The 20,892-nt window shown below is 46.5% G+C and overlaps 1 protein-coding gene across 2 annotated transcripts in view; it reads right to left on the bottom strand.

The window, feature by feature from the left end:
* Positions 1-20,892, bottom strand: part of ACO2 (aconitase 2) — a 62,439-nt gene that overhangs the window by 28,002 nt on the left and 13,545 nt on the right. For both annotated transcript variants that reach the window (XM_004065301.5, XM_055374734.2), the window contains exon 2: positions 1,230-1,366. In XM_004065301.5, the coding sequence (XP_004065349.2) occupies positions 1,230-1,366 (137 nt within the window). The remainder of the gene's footprint in view (positions 1-1,229; positions 1,367-20,892) is intronic.

The following is a 20,892-nucleotide window of genomic DNA, read 5'->3' as shown; positions in this document are numbered from 1 at the left end:
GGACCAGAGTGAGACTGTCTCAAAAAATAAAATAACATAAAATCATAAAATAAAATAGGCCAGGCGCAGTGGCTTACGTCTATAATCCCAGGACTTTGGGAAGCCGAGGCAAGCTGATTGCTTGAGCTCAGGAATTCGAGACCAGCCTGGGCAACATGGCAAAACCCCATCTCTACTAAAACTACAAAAATCAGCCGGGTGTGGTGGCAGGTGCCTGTAATTGCAGCTACTCAGGAAGCTGAGGCACAAGAATCGTTCCAACTGGGGAGACAGAGGTTGCAGTGAGCCAAGATCGCACCACTGCAATCCAGTCTGGGCAACAGGGCGAGACTATGCCTCAAATATATATATATATATAAATATATATTTATATATATTTATTTTTATTATATACATAAATATATATTTATATATTTTATTATATATAAATATATATATTTATATATTTTATTATATAAATATATATTTATATATATTTATTATATAAAAATATATATTTATATATTTTTATTATATATATAAATATATATTTATATATATTTATATATATATAAATATATATTTATATATATTTATATATATAAAAATATATATTTATATATATTTATATATATAAAAATATATATTTATATATATTTATATATATAAAAATATATATTTATATATATTTATATATATAAAAATATATATTTATATATATTTATATATATAAAAATATATATTTATATATATAAATATATATACTCTGCCTCAAATATATATAAATAAAATAAAATTAAATTAAATTAAATTAAATTAAAAAGGTCCCATCTTAGTTTATCCTCTGGGTCTCAGACCGGAGCTCTCCTCTGTGCCTGTGCACTGAAGAGGAAATAGAAGATGATTCTCCAGGCACTGGGCCTGGTGGCTTCCAGAGGGCAGGCCGAGGGTCAGCAGCCTGCCCTGAAAAGGTTGGGAGGTTCAGGTTATAGCGCCAAAGTGTCCCAGAGACCTGGCTGTGGTTCACATCTAGAGGCTTCTTGATAACACAGATTATCCCTTGGCAGAGAGGACAGAAGTTACACCACTGATCTGGAATGCCTTTCCTCAGCAGAAACCTTTGTACCCTGAATACCTTGACCCTGCCACTATCACCAAGCATCCTTCACGAAACACCTCCTTCTCTGCCTGACGGGCAGGCAGCAGACGCAATGCCCTTGACAGTCACAGCCTCCCCGCTGCAGCCTTACCGTTTGCGAACAATGTTAATGTTCTTCTCTAGCAGGTCATAGTGGATGTACTCGTTGGGCTCAAAGTGGCTCATCGCCACCTTGGCCCGTTGGCACAGGACTGAGGCCACATGGTACTGCCGCACACCCAGAGCTTTCTGCAAGAAGAAACATGACAGCCACTGTCAATGGAGCACTTAGGAGAGTCCATCCCCGAGGGCAGCTCAGTATGGTGAAAAAAATCCAGAAATTAAAGTGTCAAGAGCTGTTCAGTAACTGCAGCCTCAGCTTCTTCATCTGCAGGACAGGGATGACAAAGCAGCCACAAGGAACACAGCCTGGGGTAGGAAAAAAGTGCAAGGGATTTATAGACAAAAATCGCTGGGATCAAAGTCAAGTTCTATCATGTAAGGTGTATCAATGTAAGAAAAGCCCTCATTGACTAAAACCCAGAGGAGATAGAAAATAGGGATATAACCAGCTCTGGTGATCACACGGGGTACTGGGAAGGTTAAATAAGACCATAAGTGAAAGTGCTCATTAAGCTGTAAAACACTACCCAAACCATAGCTATTAGTCTACCTGCACTATAAGCTTCTTGAGGGTTGAGATCAAGCCTTATTTATCTTACTCATCTCTATGTCTGGACTACCTGGCACATACTGGAGATTCAACAAATATCCGTGGGTCAGAGGGAAGAATGAATGAGGAAAACCCTGTGCGTGAGCTTTGGATGTTTCCTCATGCCTTCAAAAGGTGGTGCCTAATTCCCTTCCTTTTTTTTTTTTTTGAGACGGAGTCTTGCCGCCCAGGTGGGAGTGCAGTGGTGGGGTCTCGGCTCACTGAAACCGCCACCTCCTGGGTTCAAGCTTCAATTTCTCCTGCCTCAGCTTCCCAGTAGCTGGGATTACAGGCGCGCACCACCATGCCTGTCTAATTTTTGTATTTTTAGTAGAGACGGGGTTTCACCACGTTGGCCAGGCTGGTCTCAAACTCCTGACCTCAAGTGATCCATCCGCCTCGGCCTCCCAAAGTGCTGGGATTACAGGCATGAGCCACCGCGCCCAGCCATTACCCTCCCTTTGAATGTGTGGCGGACTTACTTCTACTTTATAGAATGTGACAAGTGATGCTATTGGACTTCGAGACCAGGTCATAAGAAGAACAGCTTCTGCCTGGCTTGCTCTCTCTCTTGGATTGCTCTGGGGGAAGACAGTCCCCATGTTGTTAAGCAATCCTGGGAGAGGCCCACCTAGACAGGAACAGGGGCCTCTTGCCAATAACCAGCACCACCTTGCCAGGTGTGAGTGAGCCATCTTGCAAGCGAATGCTCCAGCCCCGGTTCAACCCGTCAAATGGCTAGCCCCGGCTGACATCTTCACTGCAACTTCTGGAGAGGCCCCAAGCCAGAACCACCCAGCCAAGCCACTCCCAAATTCCTGGCCCACAAAAATATGAGATAAATGCTTGTTGTTGTTTTAAGCCTTTAAGTTTGGGGGCAATTTGTTACACAGCAATAAATAAATGATTGTTATGGTGGGATCTGTATTAGTTAATTTTTTTTTTTTAAGAGATAGTGTCTTGTTCTGTTGTCCAGGCTGGAGTGCAGGGGCAAGATCATACTTCCCTGCAGTCTGAAACTCCTGACTTCAAATGATCCTCCCATCTTAGCCTCCTTGGTAGCTGGGACTACAGGCGCACACTACTACACCCAATTATTTATTTATTTACTTATTTTTGAGATGGATTCTTGCTCTGTCGCCAGGCTAGAATGCAGTGGAGCGATCTCAGCTCACTGCAACCTCCGCCTCCCGGGTTTAAGCACTTCTCCTGCCTCAGCCTCCCGAGTAGCTGGGACTACAGGCACCCACCACCATGCCCAGCTAATTTTTGTATTTTTAATAGAGACAGGGTTTCACCTTGTTGGCCAGGATGTTCTCGATCTCTTGAACTCGTGATCCGCCTGCCTCGGCCTCCCAATATTTTTTTTATTTTTTTTTAAAGGGAGTCTTGCTCTGTTGCCCAGGTTGAAGTGCAGTGGCATGATCTTGGCTCACTGCAACCTCCACCTCCCAGGTTCAAGTAACTCTCCTGTCTCAGCCTCCCAAGTAGCTGGGACTATAGGCACACGCCGCCACACTTTGCTAATTTTTGTATTTTTAGTAGAGATGCGGGTTCTACATATTGGTCAGGCTGGTCTTGAACTCCTGACCTCAGGTGATCCACCTGCCTCGGCCTCCCAAAGTGCTAGGATTACAGGCGTGAGCCACTGCGCCCACCCTGATTCTTTTATGTTTATTTTTTGTAGTGACAGGGTCTCACTACATTGCCCAGGCTGATTTCAAACTCCTGGCCTCAAGCAATCCTCCCGCCTCAGCCTCCCAAAGCAGAGATTACAGGCATGAGCCGCTGTACCGGGTCTGTATTAGTTAATCTTAAACTATGAATAACAACCTTCAAGGGTACCTTGTTACCAGAGAAGAATAAATGAATCCAAAGAAATGACAGCAAGAGGCCGGGTGCAGTGGTTCACACCTGTAATCCCAGCACTTTGGGAGGCCGAGGCAGGTGGCTCGCCTGAGGTCAGCAATTTGAAACCAGCCTGGCCAACGTGGTGAAACCCTGTCTCTACTAAAAACACAAAAATTAGCTGGGCGTGGTGGCGGGCACCTATAATCCCAGCTACTCAGGAGGCTGAGGCAGGAGAATTGCTTGAACCCAGGGGGCAGAGGTTGCAGTGAGCCAAGATCACCCCACTTCACTCCAGCCTGGGTGACAGGGCGAAACTCCATCTCGAAAAAAAAAAAAGAAAAAAGAAACGACAGCAAGAAGGGAAGAGCTGCTTCCCTTCTAGGTGGTTGGTGTTCCTCATCATACCTTGGGTAAGGGAAGAGGCAAAGCTGAAGCCACTGCCCCAGGCTCCCTTCTGTATGTCACCTGGATATATAATCCAAACGCTGTCAATCTCAGCACCTGAACCCAGTATGTACCCAGAGCAGCCATTCCCTGTTCGAGTCACCCAGCAGTAAGAACACGCCACATTCTGAAACAGCACCCCTGACCATCACCCATTCTAACCTATGGCAGGGGCGACATCCCCAGTCCAGACTTCACATCCATTTGCCCTCAAGCTCAAACCTGACTGACGGCTCCTCACTGCCTGCCTCACTGGGTAGGTGCAAAGAACCCACCAATGACATGACGTCAAAGGACCTTCCACAGTGCGTGTGCATAGGAAGAAGGTAGTGTATTTCTGCTGCAGTGATAAACACCATCCCTGTGACGGGTGGAGGAGCCCAGTGCATGGGGTAGATGGAGCAGCAGAGCCCTAGGTTTAAGGATGGCCCCACAACTTACTGATTCTGGACAATTTAACCTCTCCAAGCAATCATTTCTTCACAGAGCTATTGTGAGGATCTGGAGGGATTATATAAAGTACTGAGTACGTTTCCAGGATTATTACCCTGTGCATTCCTAAGTGTACACACAGCTACCCCCACCATGTTCTACACACAAATGAGAAACCATACAAGTTGTTCTGCAACTCTTTTTCTTTTTTTTTGAGACAGGGTCTTGCTCTCATCGCCCAGGCTGGAGTGTAGTGGCACGATCTCAGCTCACGGCAACTTCTGCCTCCCAGGTTCAAGCAATTCTCCTGCCTCAGCCCCCCAAGTAGCTGGGTACTACAGGCGTGCACTACCACACCCGGTTAATTTTTGTACTTTCTTGGTGGAGATGGGGTTTCACCACGTTGCCCAGGCTGGTCTCAAACTCCTGACCTCAAGTGATCCACCCACCTTGGCCTCCCAGAGTGCTGGGATTACAGGTGTGAGCCACCATACCTGGCCTGCAACTCATCTTTTTCACTTACTAACAAATCTCAGACAGCTTTCCAATGTGAAATTACCAACTTGTTTCTTTATTTTTACAAATTAATTGCCCTAAGTTTCAGTTTCCTTAGAAATAAAAACAACTGTGGCCGGGCGCGGTGGCTCACGCCTGTAATCCCAGCACTTTGGGAGGCCGAGGTGAGTGGATCACGAGGTCAGGAGATCGAGACAGTCCTGGCTAACATGGTGAAACCCCGTCTCTACTACAGCATGGTGGCGGGCGCCTGTAGTCCCAGCTACTCGGGAGGCTGAGGCAGGAGAATGGCGTGAACCCAGGAGGCGGAGCTTGCAGTGAGCCGAGATCACATCACTGCACTCCAGCCTGGGCGACAGAGCAAGACTCCGTCTCAAAAAAAAAAACGAAATAAAAATAACTGTAACAATACCTATTGCCTGGTCAGTAGGCAAGACAATACATTGTAATCTTATCTATAGTACCGGGAAAAGGCAAAGCCCCAATTCCCAACAGCCAGGGCACAGTTAAGCAAACTACAGACTACGTATCAATACGTAGATGGGCTTAAGAAATAATGCTGGGCCAGGAGCAGTGGCTCATGCCTGTAATCCTAGTACTTTCGGACACAGGAAGATTGCTTGAGACCGGGAATTCAAGACCAACCCGGCCAACATAGTAAGACCTGTCAAGGACAAAATAGGCCAGGCACAGTGGCTCACACCTGTAATCCCAACACCTTGGGAGGCTGAGGCAGGAGGATCAATTGAGCCCAGGAGTTCAAGACCAGCCTGGGCAAGACAGCAAGACCTTGTTTCTACAAAATAAAATAAAACATAAATTAGCTGAGCGTGGTGGCATACACCTATAGTCCCAGCTGCTCAAGAGGCTGAGGCAGGAGGGTCACTTGAGCCCATGAGTTCCAGACTGCAGTGAGCTATGATCTCACCACTGCACTCCAGCCTGGGCAACAGAGCAAGACCTTGTCTCAAAACAAAACAGGCTGGGCACGGAGACTCACGCCTATAATTCCAGCACTTTGAGAGGCTGAGGCGGGTGGATCACCTGAGGTCAGGAGTTTGAGACCAGCCTGGCCAACATGGTAAAACCCCATCTCTATTAAAAATACAAAAATTAGCAGGGTGTGGTGGCAGGCGCCTGTAATCCCAGCTACTCGGGAGGCTGAGGCAGGAGAATTGCTTGAACCCAGGAGGCAGAGGTTGCAGTGAGCCGAGATCCCACCATTGCACTCCAGCCTGGGTGACAGAGTGAGACTCTGTCTCAAAAAACAAAAAGGACAAAATCATATGTTGATACAGAATACAGCCTGGTGCAGTGGCTCAGGCCTGTAATCCCAGCACTTTGGGAGGCCGATGTAGGCGGATCACTTGAGGTCAGGAGTTCAAGACCAGCTTGAGCAACGTGGTGAAACCCCATCTCTACTAAATATACAATATTAGCCGGACGTGGTGGCGTACGACTGTAATCCCAGCTACTCAGGAGGCTGAGGCAGGAGAATCGCTTGAACCCGGGAAGTGAAGGTTGCAGTGAGCCGAGATCGCGCCATTGCACTCCAGCCTAGGCAACAAGAGCGAAACTCTGACTCAAAAACAAACAAAAAAAAGATACAGAATACAACTTATGGGTAAAGAAAGACTACGATGTCTCTAATATGAGACAAGCACAGTGTGACGCAGCTGGAATATATTACATGGCCTAATCTTCACAGCCACCCAGTGAAGCAGCTCCTATGATTATCCCAGGCAGGATCCAAATCCAGCCTGAGTGACCCACGTGCCTGCTGTTGCCCCAGACAAGTCATTTAACTCCCTAAACCTCCGTGCTTAATGGAGATACACTTCACAGTGTTAAACACAAATGAAATCAGCTACACATTTCACCCTTAATCACTGTGCCGTTCTGCTTTCCAACTATGTGAAAGTGTCTGTTCTCAACATCCAGTGCTGTCCAAGAGGACTTCCTGTCCTGATGAACATGTTCTAGATCTGTGCTGTCTGGTGTGATCTCAGCTCACTGCAACCTCTGTCTCCAGGGTTCAAGCAATTCTCCTGTCTCCACCTCCCAAGTAGCTGGGATTACAGGCATGTGCCACCACACCTGGCTAATTTTTGTACTTTTAGTAGAGAGGAGGTTTTGCCATATTGGTCAGACTGGTCTCGAACTCCTGACCTCAAATGATCTGCCTGCCTCAGCCTCCCAAAGTGCTGGGATTACACGTGTGAGCCACTGCGCCTGGCCTTTTCATTTTATTTTTTACAACATGTTGCCCAGGATGGTCTCGAACTCTTGGACTCAAGAGATCCTCACATCTCAGCCTCCCAAAGTGCTAGGATTACAGGGATGAGCCACCGCACCCAGCCATGGAATGGAATTTTTTATGTCACTGAATTTTAAACTGCCAGATTGAACAGCTTAGGTTTATAAATTAGTAAGGATGAAACACTCATTCTCACTAGTCTATCTGCTCATTGCAACAAAAAAGTAAAAGACAGCCAGACTTTCAGTCTTTGCCAGTTCACCTATCTTCTCCAGGCCTCAGGGGAAATCTCAGCTTGACTCCTGGCTTCAGAGCAGTGAGAGGCTGTAGTGCGTGAAATGTCACATGGAAACTGTTAAAAGAGGGGGCCATATCAACATGCTTACCCTGTATTTTTTTTTTTTTAATTTCATTCTCTACACATGGGCAAGAAATATGCTTACCCTGTAAACTAACTTCAAGGGCAAGGCCACCATGTGTTGTGGTTTGAATATGTCCCCCAAAGTTTATGTGTTGGCAACTCAATGCCCAATGTCAGTGTTGAGAGGTGGGGCCTTTAAGAGGTAATTAGGTCAGAAGGGCGCTACCCTCATGACCGGATTAATGCTGTTATTACAGAAGTGGGTTAGTTGTCATGCGAGTCGGTTCCTCATAAAGGGATAAATCCGGCCCCCTTCCTCCCCTCTCTCTTGACCTTACGCCTTCTGCTAAGTGATGACACAGCATGATGGCCCTCACCAGATGCAGCCCCTCAATCTTGGACTTCCCATCCTCCAGAACTGTAAGAAATAAATTCCTTTTCTTTTTTTTTTTTTTTTTTTTGAGACGTAGTTTCACATTTGTTGCCCAGGTTGGAGTACAGTGGCGCTATCTTGTCTCACTGCAACCTCCGCCTCCCAGGTTCAAGATATTCTTCCGCCTCAGCCTCCTGAGTAGCTGGGATTACAGGCGCCTGCCATGACGCCTGGTTAATTTTCTTTTTTTCTTTTTTTTGAGATGGAGTTTAGCTCTTGTTGCCCAGGCTGGAGTGCAATGGCGTGATCTCAGCTCATGGTAACCTCTGCCTCCCAGGTTCAAGTGAGTCTCCTGCCTCAGCCTCCCGAGTAGCTGGGATTACAGGCATGCACCACCACACCCAGCTAATTGTGCATTTTTAGTAAAGACGGGGTTTCACCATGTTGGTCAGGCTGGTCTTTAACTCCCAAACTCAGGTGATCTGCCTGCCTCTGCCTCCCAAAGTATTCGGATTATATGCATAAGCCACTGCGCCTGGCCTAATTTTTTGTATTTTTAGTAGAGACGGGGTTTCATCATGTTGGCCAGGCTGGTCTCAAACTCCTGACCTCAGGTGATCCGCTTGCCTCGGCCTCCCAAAGTGCAGGGATTACAGGCATGAGCCACTACGCCCGGCCTAAATTCCTTTATAAATTACCCAGTATGTGATATTCTGTTATAGCAACACAAAATGGACTAAGACACCACGTATCATTCATTCATGGACCACATATCTCTCATATGTTAAATAAATAAATAAATAAATAAATAAAAGACTAGCTTTGGGTATTTACCCTGCTTTTAGAATAAAAATAAAAAATTACTAATTAAGCATCTGCTCCATGCCAAGCACTTTCTGTGCCTATTTTGAATTCCCAATATAACAGTGCAAGTAACTTATTCCCATCTCACAGATGTGGAAACTGGAGATCAGGGAGGTAAGTCAGAATTCGATAGCTGGTATGCAGTTGACTCCAGGATGCACGCTCAGGTCTCTCCTTCTGTGATGGATCACTTCTTCTAGATCCTGCTACCTCTAGAATCTCGGCCAGTCCCTCTCACCTCATATGGCCCCTCCTTTCCCAGCACAGTGTGGTAGTTCGGATTGAAGAACTATAGTCAGATTGCCCAACCCAGCTCCACCACTTAACTGCTGTGACCCTGGGGAAGTTATTTAAGCTCCGCACGTCTTAGTTTTGCCATAAATAAAATGAAGATAAACTTCATAGCATTGATAAAAATGAAATCATCTACATAAAGTGCTTGGCATATGGCCTATTCATAATAAAAGCACTCCACATGTGTTATACTATATTGTTTCCTCCATAAAGGAGATGAACGTAAAACTAGAAGTGGTGACATTGTGTTCATTCTCTGGATGTTGCCAGAAGCAGCATGCCTCTTCTTATTTTTCTTACTGCAGACAGTTTTAAAGGCCCTTGTGGCTGATTAGCATTTTCCAGAAGCCTTAGCTCATCAGGTCCTTTGGCATTCCTGACCCCCTTCTGATGTATTCCAGCTGCTCTGCACTGTTCCTCCTTGGTTACCTGACCCCCTTCCAACTTTGGACAAGTCATTCTAAAACTCTAAACTGATTTATTTAGGTGCCTCTCTTTCTCCTCTCCACATTATTTGTAATTTGTTAGAATTTGCCTTGGAAAGTCTCCCATCCCTCTCAAACCCCTTCTGCTCATGGGCCCCTGGCAGTGGGATCTCATCTATCTGGTATCTGGGAAATTCAGAACCCGCCTTCCTCAAGGGCACTGAACATGATGAACTTCCTTGGCCAGAACACATTCTTTTTTTTTTTTTTTTTTTTTTTTTTTGAGACGGAGTCTTGCTTTGTCGCCCAGGCTGGAGTGCAGTGGCGCGATCTCGGCTCACTGCAAGCTCCACCTCCCGGGTTCACGCCATTCTCCTGCCTCAGCCTCCCGAGTAGCTGGGACTACAGGCGCCCACTACCACGCCCGGCTAATTTTTTGTATTTTTAGTAGAGACGGGGTTTCACCGTGTTAGCCAGGATGGTCTCGATCTCCTGACCTCGTGATCCGCCCGCCTCGGCCTCCCAAAGTGCTGGGATTACAGGCGTGAGCCACCACGCCCGGCCCGGCCAGAACACATTCTAAAGGGACCTGCCACAGGTCTTTACAGATGCAGTTTTTCTTCTGCTTGGAATGTTTGCTGTCCACCTCCATTCCCAGTCTGCCCTTTGCCTAGGGAACATCCAGTTGATCCTTCAAACTCCAAATACATTTCACTTTCTCAGGGAATCCTCCGAATCCCCAGCCCTATCAGAGCCTCCTATTATATATGCCCTTTACCTCTCCTTGACTTCATTCATGAGATGATGTCTGTCTCCAAATATTTCAGTCTGTAAGCTCCACTAGGGAGAGATTGTGTCTGTTTATTCATAACTAAAATCCCCCGGCCTGAAAAGCAAGCCTGATACACAGGAGGTGTTACATAAATACCAATTAGTTAAAAAAAGGGATGTTGCTTCTACTTTCCCAACCAGCTCTTCCTTACTAAGCAGGATTAAAATACAGAGCAGGTTGAGTTAGTCTTGTGAGAGCCAACAGTTATCAAGGCAAATCAATACTTTATCAGTCTTAGTTAGACTGTAAAGAGGTTCAACATTTTGAAAGACAATTAGGTAATACATATTAAAATGTAAAGTGTTTGCACTCTTTGACTAGCTTTCCCTCTTTCAGGAAACTATCTAATTAAAATATATAAAAGAGCAGAGAGACAGGCAAAGGTACTGTCCGCGGCGCTGTTTTTAAGAGAACAACCCAATTGTCCATACACAGGGCACTGATTGAATAAATTCTGGCTCATGCACCATGGAATGCCACTCTACAGCTGTTTACAAAGAAGATAATGGTGATGGTTGCACAACATTATGAACATAATTAGTACTAATGAATTGAACACTGAAAGTGGTTAAAATGTCAAATTTTATGTTAGATTTGACCACAATTTTTTTTTTTTTGACACAGAGTCTTGCTCTGTCGCCCAGGCTGGAGTGCAGTGGCACAGTCTCAGCTGGCTGCAACCTCCGCCTCCCGGGTTTAAGTGATTCTCCTGCCTTAGCCCCCTACCGAGTAGCTGGGACTACAGGCACGTGCTACCACGCCCAGCTAATTTTTGTATTTTTAGTAAAGACAGGGTTTCACCATGTTGGCCAGGCTGGTCTTGAACTCCTGACCTCAGGTGATCCATCCGCCTGGGCCTCCCAAAGTGCTAGGATTACAGGCGTTAAGACACCGTGCCCGGCCTGTAACTTTTAAATGTTGCATGATATATACATTTCTTTTGTAATCAGAAAAAGAAAAACCAGGCAAATAGTGAAGAAAAGCATACTCCTTAAAATGTAGAATAGCAGAATTGTTTAGTGGCAATTTGACAATAATCAAAAGCGTTTTGGTTTTTTGAAATGTGCAAACCCTTTGTTTCAGCAAGTTTACTTACAGGAAGTTATCACTTTGAAGGAAAAGGAAAAAAAAATGTACCTTTACAATATAGCAGGATCTGATTACCACCATTTTAACCCAGAGATCAAACGCGGCACCACCGACAGCAGGACCACCCGACACCGGTGCCTCCTGGTGACACGGCCTCACCTATAAAGAAGTCTTGCCCAGAATGCTTAACCTGCATCTAAGCAAGCTTTGGAATCTTACCTCCAGAGTAAGGGAAATGCAGGGGGAAAAAAGAACAATGAAACCCAGAAGGTGGACATTCTACAGGAAAACTGGCCTGGTCTCTTCAAAGAGTCAATGTCATGGGGAAGAAAGTGCTGGGGCAGGGAGCGGGGGTGCTGCTGTAGATTAAGACAGACAGAAATGGAAAAACAAATGCAATGTATGTTTTTTATTAGATCTCGATTTGGAAACAGACAGCTATCAAAGACATTTTGGAAGAAATTAAGAATGTGGTCTGGGTATTACTATTAAGAGTATTATTATTTGGCCAGTGCAGGGCTCACAACACCTGTAATCCCAGCACTTTGGGAGGCCGAGGCAGAAGGATGGTTTGAGCCCAGGAGTTTGAGACCAGCCTGGACAACACAGTGAGACCCTGTCTCCACGAAGAATAAACAAAATTAGCCGAGCAAGGTGGCACACGCCTGTAGTCCCAGCTCCTTGAGATGCTGAGATGGAAGGACAGCTTTAGTCCAGAAGGTCAAGGCTGCAGTGGGCTGTGATCATGTGTGCCACTGCACTCCAGCCTGGACCACAGAGCAAGATCTTATCTCAAAAAAAATGGGAGGAGGAGGAACTGGATTATTCTATCAAAATCACCTGGAAGGTTTTGTAAAAACTCAGCTTCTAGGCCCTATCACTCCCAGAGCTCTGAACCAGATCACCTGCAGTAGGGCCTAAGCATCAGTAAAAGATTACCAGGTTACTCTGAGATAGCCACATCTGGTAACCACTGAACCTGATGTTCTCCAAAGTTCCTTCCAGCTCACAGTCTATAAATATTCCTCCCCAGCAAGCAGGCTCTCCAATAAACCCCCTTAATCCCCAAAGGCCTGGAGGAAAGCGCAGCAATGTCAGAATGGATTTATCTGTATCAAGGAAGAAACCTCCAGAACCCAGGCCCTTCTGGCTTAGCCACAGCCTTCACCTTCCTGTACATGCAGGTAAGGAAGCAACGAGCTACATGTGTGCACATGTGAAATGCAACCCAGTGTGTTGCCCCAGAACGCACATGAGACTCAGAACAGCACTCGATTATGATCAGGCCCCTGGCTGGTCACACGGCTTACTCTTTCTTCTATAAAACAGGGAGAATGATCCCTCTAGTCTACCTCACTTAACAAAGAATTCATTTAACAATGAATACCTTCCTAGGTGCCAAATACTGTTACCATGAGGCTTCCAAGCTTTTCCAAGTTAAGGCACATTTACAAAATAATACATTTGGACACCACAGAGCAGTAAGCAGACTAAACTGCTACCGGGAGGCAACCGGCAGGCTCAGCATGTCACCCTGCTAGGTAGGGTAGAGCCAGGGCTCACTATCTTGGCATGCCCATGTCCCATCTGCTATAGCGCACCTGAGGGATGCCTAGTTGTACCACATTGGACACTGGGAACACCACCATGGGGCGCCTACCGTCAGGATTACCATCTGGTAGAATAAGGAAGACACCAAAACAAAAAGTGCTGTAGTATTATAGTTGCTATTGTGCACATTAGGTGCAAGATTCAGTGAGGCCACAGAAGTATGAGCAATCAAGCGCAAAAGTAGCCAAGATTTTATCAGGCTCAAACCAGATCATGTTTGAGTTCAAGTTCAAAAAAACTGGCTAGAGATGCATATATTTTGAAGGTAATAATAGTAGGATTTGCTGAAAAGTTGGCCAAGGGGTGTGAGAGAAGGAATCAAGAATATAACTTAGGTTTTGGACCTAAGTAACTGGAAGAATGGGTTGCTATAAACGAAATGGGGAAGGCAACAGGAAGAGCAGGCATGCAGGGTGAGATCAGGAGTTTGGTTCTGGACATTGGACTATCTGATACCCAAGTGGAGAGGCCAAACAGGCAGGTGGATTCTCATCCTAGATAAGCAGCCCTCTAGAGCTGTGTTAATTTGATGATTCATCTAGAAGTACAGATTATCACAACCCAAGATGACCCCAGATCACCAAGAATTTTTTCTTCGTTTGACAGATGAGGATATGAATGCCAAGGTCACATACCTAGTTAACAGAAGTTAGGGGCAGAATTCAAGCCCTCCAATTATCAAGTCAATGCTTTCCCTCCCATACTACCTCCCCAATTTAAACTAACGTCTTCCTGATTCATTAAATGTTTCTCCAGTCCCAGACTATGTGTTGTGGTGCCTGAATTTTAGCTGAGAAAACATGTCAAGTCATCACTCAAGGGACTGTGTAAGTGACTATGTGAGAGAAGTGCTGTGAGAAAAAAGTTAAGCTGCTGTAACAGCATAAAGCTGGACAGCTTAATCCAGAATGGGGGAAGGGCTTCTCCAAGAAAGTGATGTTTGATCTGAGGCTAAACAAATGGGCTTTAGGGGAAGGAATCCAGGGAATCTGGCACAGAGAGAACAGCATGTGCAAGAAAGCACTTGCAACTGAAAGAAAAGAGAAGCAGCCAAGCACGGTGGCTCATGCCTGTCATCTCAGCACTCTGGGAGGCTGAGGTGGGTGAATCACCTGAGGACAGGAGTTCGAGACCAGCCTGGTCAACATGGTGAAAGCCCGTCTCTATCAAAAATACAAAAATTAGCCGGACGTAGTGGTGCGCGCCTGTAATCCCAGCTACTCGGGAGGCTGAGGCAGGAGAATCACTGGAACCTGGGAGGCGGAAGCTACAGTGAGCCGAGATGGCGCCACTGCACTCCAGCCTGGGCGACAGAGACAGACTGTCTCAAAAAAAAAAGAAAACAAAAGAAAAGCAGCTTGGTTGTGGCAAAGTGAAGAAGAAATGGCAGAAAATAAGACTGAGGAGACAAAAAGGAACCAGGTATCACGAGGGACCTTGAAGGTGTAGAAACGCTACACAATGGGCAGGGAGCAATGGCTCACGCCTGTAATCCAGCATTTTGGGAGGCCGAGGCGGGCAGATCACAAAGTCAGGAGATCACGACCATCCTGGCTAACACGGTGAAACCCCGTCTCTACTAAAAAATACAAAAAATTAGCCGACGTGGTGGCGGGCGCCTGTAGTCCCAGCTACTCGGAAGGCTGAGGCAGGAGAATGGCGTGAACCCGCGAGGCGGAGCTTGCAGTGAACTGAGATAGTGCCACTGTACTCCAGCCTTGGAGACAGAGCGAGACTCCGCCTCAAAAAAAAAAAAAAAAAAAAAAAAAAAAGCTACACAGTGATGCCCTAACAACTTTGAGCCAAGGCTTACCTGAGTCTTGACAGAACACCTCAATCCCCCCGGAGCATGGAAGGACGGGAGGCCTCTTAGGAGCTGCCCTGAGCCCACCTCCCACCTGTCTCCCTATATCCCCAGGAAGGCTGTCAGGAGACGGTTTCTCCTGCCTCCAGGTTCTGATAGAGTGAGGGGCTTTCTGCCCCGGCCACTCACACTAGAGCTGCAGAAGAGAAGCCTCTTGGCTGCAGTCTGGATGTGGCTCTCAGCAACAGGGCACTCCACACCTTGTGGCACAGTCATCAGCTTCTTTTGTTTTGGTGTCATCCTTTTTGGTATTCGGGAAGAGAACCAGGGAGCTGGCCCCTGTGGCTTATTCTCCCTTTCGCTGTCTATGTAAGTAACAGTCTGATTGTGAAAGCGGCTTGTTGTATCTGGTCCAGTTAGTCAGGTCTTGGCCTTGTCTTGTAAGTGTATACGAGCTTGACAGTAGGACATGTTAAATGTTTAACTTGATCCTAAAAGCAATGGGAAGCCACTGAAGGTTTAAGCAGGATCATGACAGGATCACACTTGCATTAAAAATAAAAGTCGGCCGGGCGCACTGGCTCACGCCTGTAATCCCAGCACTTTGGGAGGCCGAGGCAGGCGGATCACCTGAGGAGTTCAAGACCAGCCTGACCAACATGGAGAAACCCCTGTCTCTACTAAAAATACAATTAATTAGCTGGGTGTGGTGGCACGTGCCTGTAATCCCAGCTACCTGGGAGGCTGAAACGGGAGAATTGCTTGAACCCGGGAGGCGGAGGTAGCAGTGAGCCAAGATTGTGCCATTGCACTCTAGCCTAGGCAACAAGAGTGAAACTCCATCTCTAAATAAATAAATATTGGTCGGGCGCAGTGGCTCACACCTGTAATCCCAGCACTTTGAGAGGCCAAGGTGGGCAGATCACCTGAGGTCAAAAGTTCGAGACCAGCCATGACCAATGTGGTAAAACCCCATCTCTACTAAAAGCACAAAATTAGCCGGGCACGGTGGCGCATGCCTGTAATCCCTGCTACTGGGGAGGCTGAGGCAGGACAATCACTTGAACTTGGGAGGAAGAGGTTGCAGTGAGGTGAGATTGTGCCACTGCACTCCAGCCTGGGCAACAAGAGGGAAATTCCATCTCAATAAATAAATAAATAAATAAATAAATAAATAAATAAATAAATAAATAAATAAATAATAAAAATCACCACAGGATTTTGGGAGGCAGAGGCGAGAGGGTCGCTTGAGGCCAGGAGTTTGAGAGCAGCCTAGGCAACAAAGTGAGAACCTGTCTCATAAAAAAAATCAAAATAAATAAATAAAAATCATTGTGGCTGCTCTGTAGAGAATGCATCTGAGATGCGCAAAGGCATTAGAAGAGGTTGACATGGCTGAGCACGGTGGCTCATGCCTGTAATCCCAGCACTTTGGGAGGCCGAGGCGAGCGGATCACAACGTCAGGAGATCGAGACCATCCTGGCTAACATGGTGAAACCCCGTCTCTACTAAAAATACAAAAAATTGGCCGGGCGCGGTGAGGGGTGCCTGTACTCCCAGCTACTTGGGAGGCTGAGGTAGGAGAATGGCATGAACCTGGGAGGTGGAGCTTGCAGTGAGCCGAGATCACGCCACCGCACTCCAGCCTGGGCGACAGAGTAAGACTCCGTCTCAAAAAAAAAAAAAAAATACAAAAAGTTAGCCGGGCGTGGTGGCACACACCTGTAGTCCCAGCTACTTGGGAGGCTGAGGCAGGAGACTCGCTTGAACCTGGGAGGCAGAGGTTGCAGTGAGCCAAGATTACACCACTGCACTCCAGCCTGGGTGACAGAGCGAGACTCCGTCTCAAAAAAAAGAGAAGAGGTTGACAGTGGCTTATTGTGTACCCTCTTTCCTAGCAGCACATTTGCACTCTATTATGTGCCAAGCAATAGGACTCAGATACCAAGAAGAGTGAGACAGTCACTATACTAATATGCCTCAGTCTGGCCAAGATCAGGAAGTAAATGCAAAACCTCACTGTAACCTTTGAAAGAAGGACACACACACACACAAGGGGCAGGAGTGGAGCACAGAGAATGAGAAGCTCTGCCTGGGATGTTTCCACAAGGCTTCACAGAGAGGGCAGCGCCTGAGCAGGGTCGCAGAGGGCAACCAGGCATTTGCAGGGCAGGTGAAGAGAACACACAGCATGCACACAGAGACTCACCAAGTGAAGCATGCAGAAGCTGCCAATCACTCAAAATGCTGCGGTGTAAAAGACAAAGCAGGAGGCCAGGCACGGTGGCTCGAGCCTGTAATCCCAGCACTTTGGGAGGCCAAGAAAGGCGGATCACCTGAGGTCGGGAGTTTGAGACCAGCCTGACCAACATGGAGAAACCCAGTCTGTACTAATAACACAAAAATTAGCCGGGCGGGCCGAGCGCGGTGGCTAACGCCTGTAATCCCAGCACTTTGGGAGGCCAAGGCGGGTGGATCACAAGGTCAGGAGATCGAGACCATCCTGGCTAACACAGTGAAACCCCATCTCTACTAAAAATACAAAAAAAAATTTGCCGGGCGTGGTGGCGGGTGCCTGTAGTCCCAGCTACTCGAGAGGCTGAGGCAGGAGAATGGCCTGAACCTGAGAGGTGGAGCCTGCAGTGAGCCGAGATCGTGCCACTGCACTCCAGCCTGGGCGACAGAGCGAGACTCCGTCTCAAAAAAAAAAAAAAAATTAGCCGGGCATGGTAGCGCATGCTGTAATCCCAGCTACTCGGGAGGCAGAGGTTGTGGTGAGCTAAGATTGTGCCATTGCACTCCAGCCTGGGCAACAAGAGTGAAACTCCATCTCGAAAAAAAAGACAAAGCAGGAAATAGTGGAAGATCAGGGCGGAAACCCAGCCAGGCAGGGGAGGGTGTGGCTCGCTGTCCTAAAAACCTGAACTATAACCTGCTGTTTACAAGGGGCAATGTGGCACAGTAAAGATAACTTAACCCGACCGGGAGCAGTGGCTCACGGATCCCAGCACTTTGGGAGGCTGAGGCGGGTGGATTACCTGAGGTTGGCAGTTCGAGACTAGCCTGACTAACATGGAGAAACCCTGTCTCTACTAAAAATACAAAAAAATTAGCAGAGTGTGGTCGCACACGCCTATAATCCCAGCTACTCAGGAGGCTGAGGCAGGAGAATTACTTGAACCCGGGAAGTGGAGGTTGCGGTGAGCTGAGACCGCACCATTGCACTCCAGCCTGGGCAACAAGAGTGAAACTCCATCTCAAAAAAAAAGAAAAAGAAAAAGAAAAAAAAAAGAGCTGGCTCCAAAGCCCAGCTCTGTCACTTACTACCTACATGACAAGCACATTTTGCCCCAATTTCCTCACTTGGAAAAAAGAATAATATCTGCAGTATTATGCAAGGAATGAAATGAGATGAATGTTATTCTGAGTTACTGTGAGGCATGAAATAATATGAATGGGTTCCCAAAGAATAGCAAGTATGTAATTATGTAATATGTAAAATACTAAAAGTAATTCCAGCACTTTGAGAGGCTGAGGCAGGAGGATCGCTTGAGCTCAGGAGTTCAAGACCAGCCTGGGCCGGGCGCGGTGGCTCACGCCTGTAATCCCAGCACTTTGGGAGGCCGAGGCGGGCGGATCACGAGGTCAGGAGATCGAGACCATCCTGGCTAACATGGTGAAACCCCGTCTCTACTAAAAATACAAAAAAAAAAAATTAACCGGGCGTAGTGGCGGGCGCCTGTAGTCCCAGCTACTCGGGAGGCTGAGGCAGGAGAATGGCGTGAACCTGGGAGGCGGAGCTTGCAGTGAGCTGAGATTGCGCCACTGCACTCCAGCCTGGGCGACAGAGCCAGACTCCGTCTCAAAAAAAAAAAAAAAAAAAAAAAGACCAGCCTGGGCAACATAGTGAGACCTAGTCTCTATTAAAAAAAAAAATTACCAGAATTTTTCCTCCGTTATAAAAAGCAAGATATATTTCATGGAGAAAATATAGAAAAATCATAAAACACACAATTTTACAGACTCCCTGAAGCTCATCCAGGGACGTCTATCATCATTACCCATCCACCAGCTCCCTGGCCTGGTACAGGATATCTTGTGGGTCTCTAATACTCAATGACTCCAAGCGAGGCACCAAGCACTAGTCCATGCTGCATCTCCCCCTCCCCACAATCCCTGGTACCATGGAATCCATTGTACCCACACTGAACAGGTGTCAGGGCTGAAGTTTCTGAGCAAATACAACCATGATAATACTAATCCTTATTAGTAGTATTTGATACTTTTGTTTTTAATGTAATTTTTATTTTGATCAGAGTAACATCTTTACGCATTATTAAAATTTAAAAACTATCATTATAAAGGAAACCAGGACTCAAGTCCCGACCCCCCATTTCCCTGCCCCAAAGACAACAAACTTCAACACTTGGTGTACTTATCACAAATTCATTCTCAAACTCTCCATCGGCTACGACACTGGATATTATGAATGCGTCAGGAGATCCACCAGCCCCGTCATCTCCTGGAGCCTCTGTCTCCTTCCCCATAAGGTCTAATACCTCTCTGGAACTCACATCCATTAGTATCCTTAGAATATCCTGTCCTCCTCTTGAGTTGGATTCTTGTTTCCTGGATTCAATGGATTTTTCTTAGATTACTCTCGTTTTGAGAGAACACATCCTCAAGTATCTGCCATCCTCCCACCGCAGCCTCCTAAAGTGCTGGGATTAAAGGTGTAAGCCACCATGCCCAGCCCAGTATTATTTAAGGAAGGATGATGATGATGCCTTGGGCATATTTTAAATTTTTTTTTTTTTTTTTTTTTGAGACGGAGTCTCACTCTGTCGCCCATGCTGGAATACGGTGGCGCAATCTTGGCTCACTACAACCTCTGCCGCCTGGGTTCAAGTGATTCTCCTGCCTCAGCCTGCTGAGTAGCTGGGATCACAGACATGCACCACCACGCCCAGCTAATTTTTGTATTTTTAGTAATGACAGGGTTTTGCCATGTTGGCTAGGCTGGTCTCGAACTCCTGACCTCAAGTGATCCGCCCGCCTTGGCCTCCCAAAGTGCTGGGATTACAGGCATAAGCCACTGCACCCAGCCATATTTTTAAAAAATAACTTTACAGAGTTCTGTTTTTATTTCCTGATTCCAAAAGTAAAACACACTCAATGCTCACTTCAACCTCAGGCCACAGAGACATTCCTGAGGTCACCCATAAGGCCATCCAACACAGTTTTCCCAAAACTGGGAAATGGGAAAATTTTTTCCCATACTTGGAGCCTACATCTCAGGCCTTGTAAAATCCTCACTGGTAAATCCCAAGCCCTCATCTAGAAGAAATACTTTCACTGCGCCCTCGCCCTCCACTTTCCCCCACTTTCTGGGGAACAAAGGGGCTGAGGGCAGGACTGAGGTGGCCTCAAGGCAGAAAATCTCCCCTCATCAACTCCCATAAGCCCCCTGGTTCAACATGACTAGGTCTGGAAGCTCACTCTCTTCCCGAAAGCCTATTCTACTACTGGTCAGTTCTAAGATTTTAAACTAATGCTTCTTAAATCAAATGAAAATGTGCCCCCATTACATCATTCCAGCTTTGGAGATCTGGGCTCAAATCCCAGCTCTGCCCCTTACAAGCTGTATAACCTTCTGTGGTTTTATTTAATCCCTCTAAACATCAATTTTTCCCATCGTAAATGGGGATAATGCTTCACAGGCTGCAGTGAGGATGAAAGGAGAGAACCTAGACCAGTGCCTGGCACATGACAGGCCTAACTTCCTAGTCCTATCCTTTGGAACCAGATCAAATGAGGCTAGTCAGTCTTCCACAACCAGCCCTTCAAATCACTGAAAACCACAATTATGTCTTCTCCATCCTAAGCATCGCTATAGCACTTCCTCAGCC

The sequence above is a fragment of the Gorilla gorilla genome, chromosome 23, assembly GCF_029281585.2.
Source record: "Gorilla gorilla gorilla isolate KB3781 chromosome 23, NHGRI_mGorGor1-v2.1_pri, whole genome shotgun sequence".
NCBI lineage: Eukaryota > Metazoa > Chordata > Mammalia > Primates > Hominidae > Gorilla > Gorilla gorilla.
The sequence above is the reverse complement of the archived record's forward strand: the minus strand, read 5'-3'. Positions and strand labels throughout refer to the sequence as shown.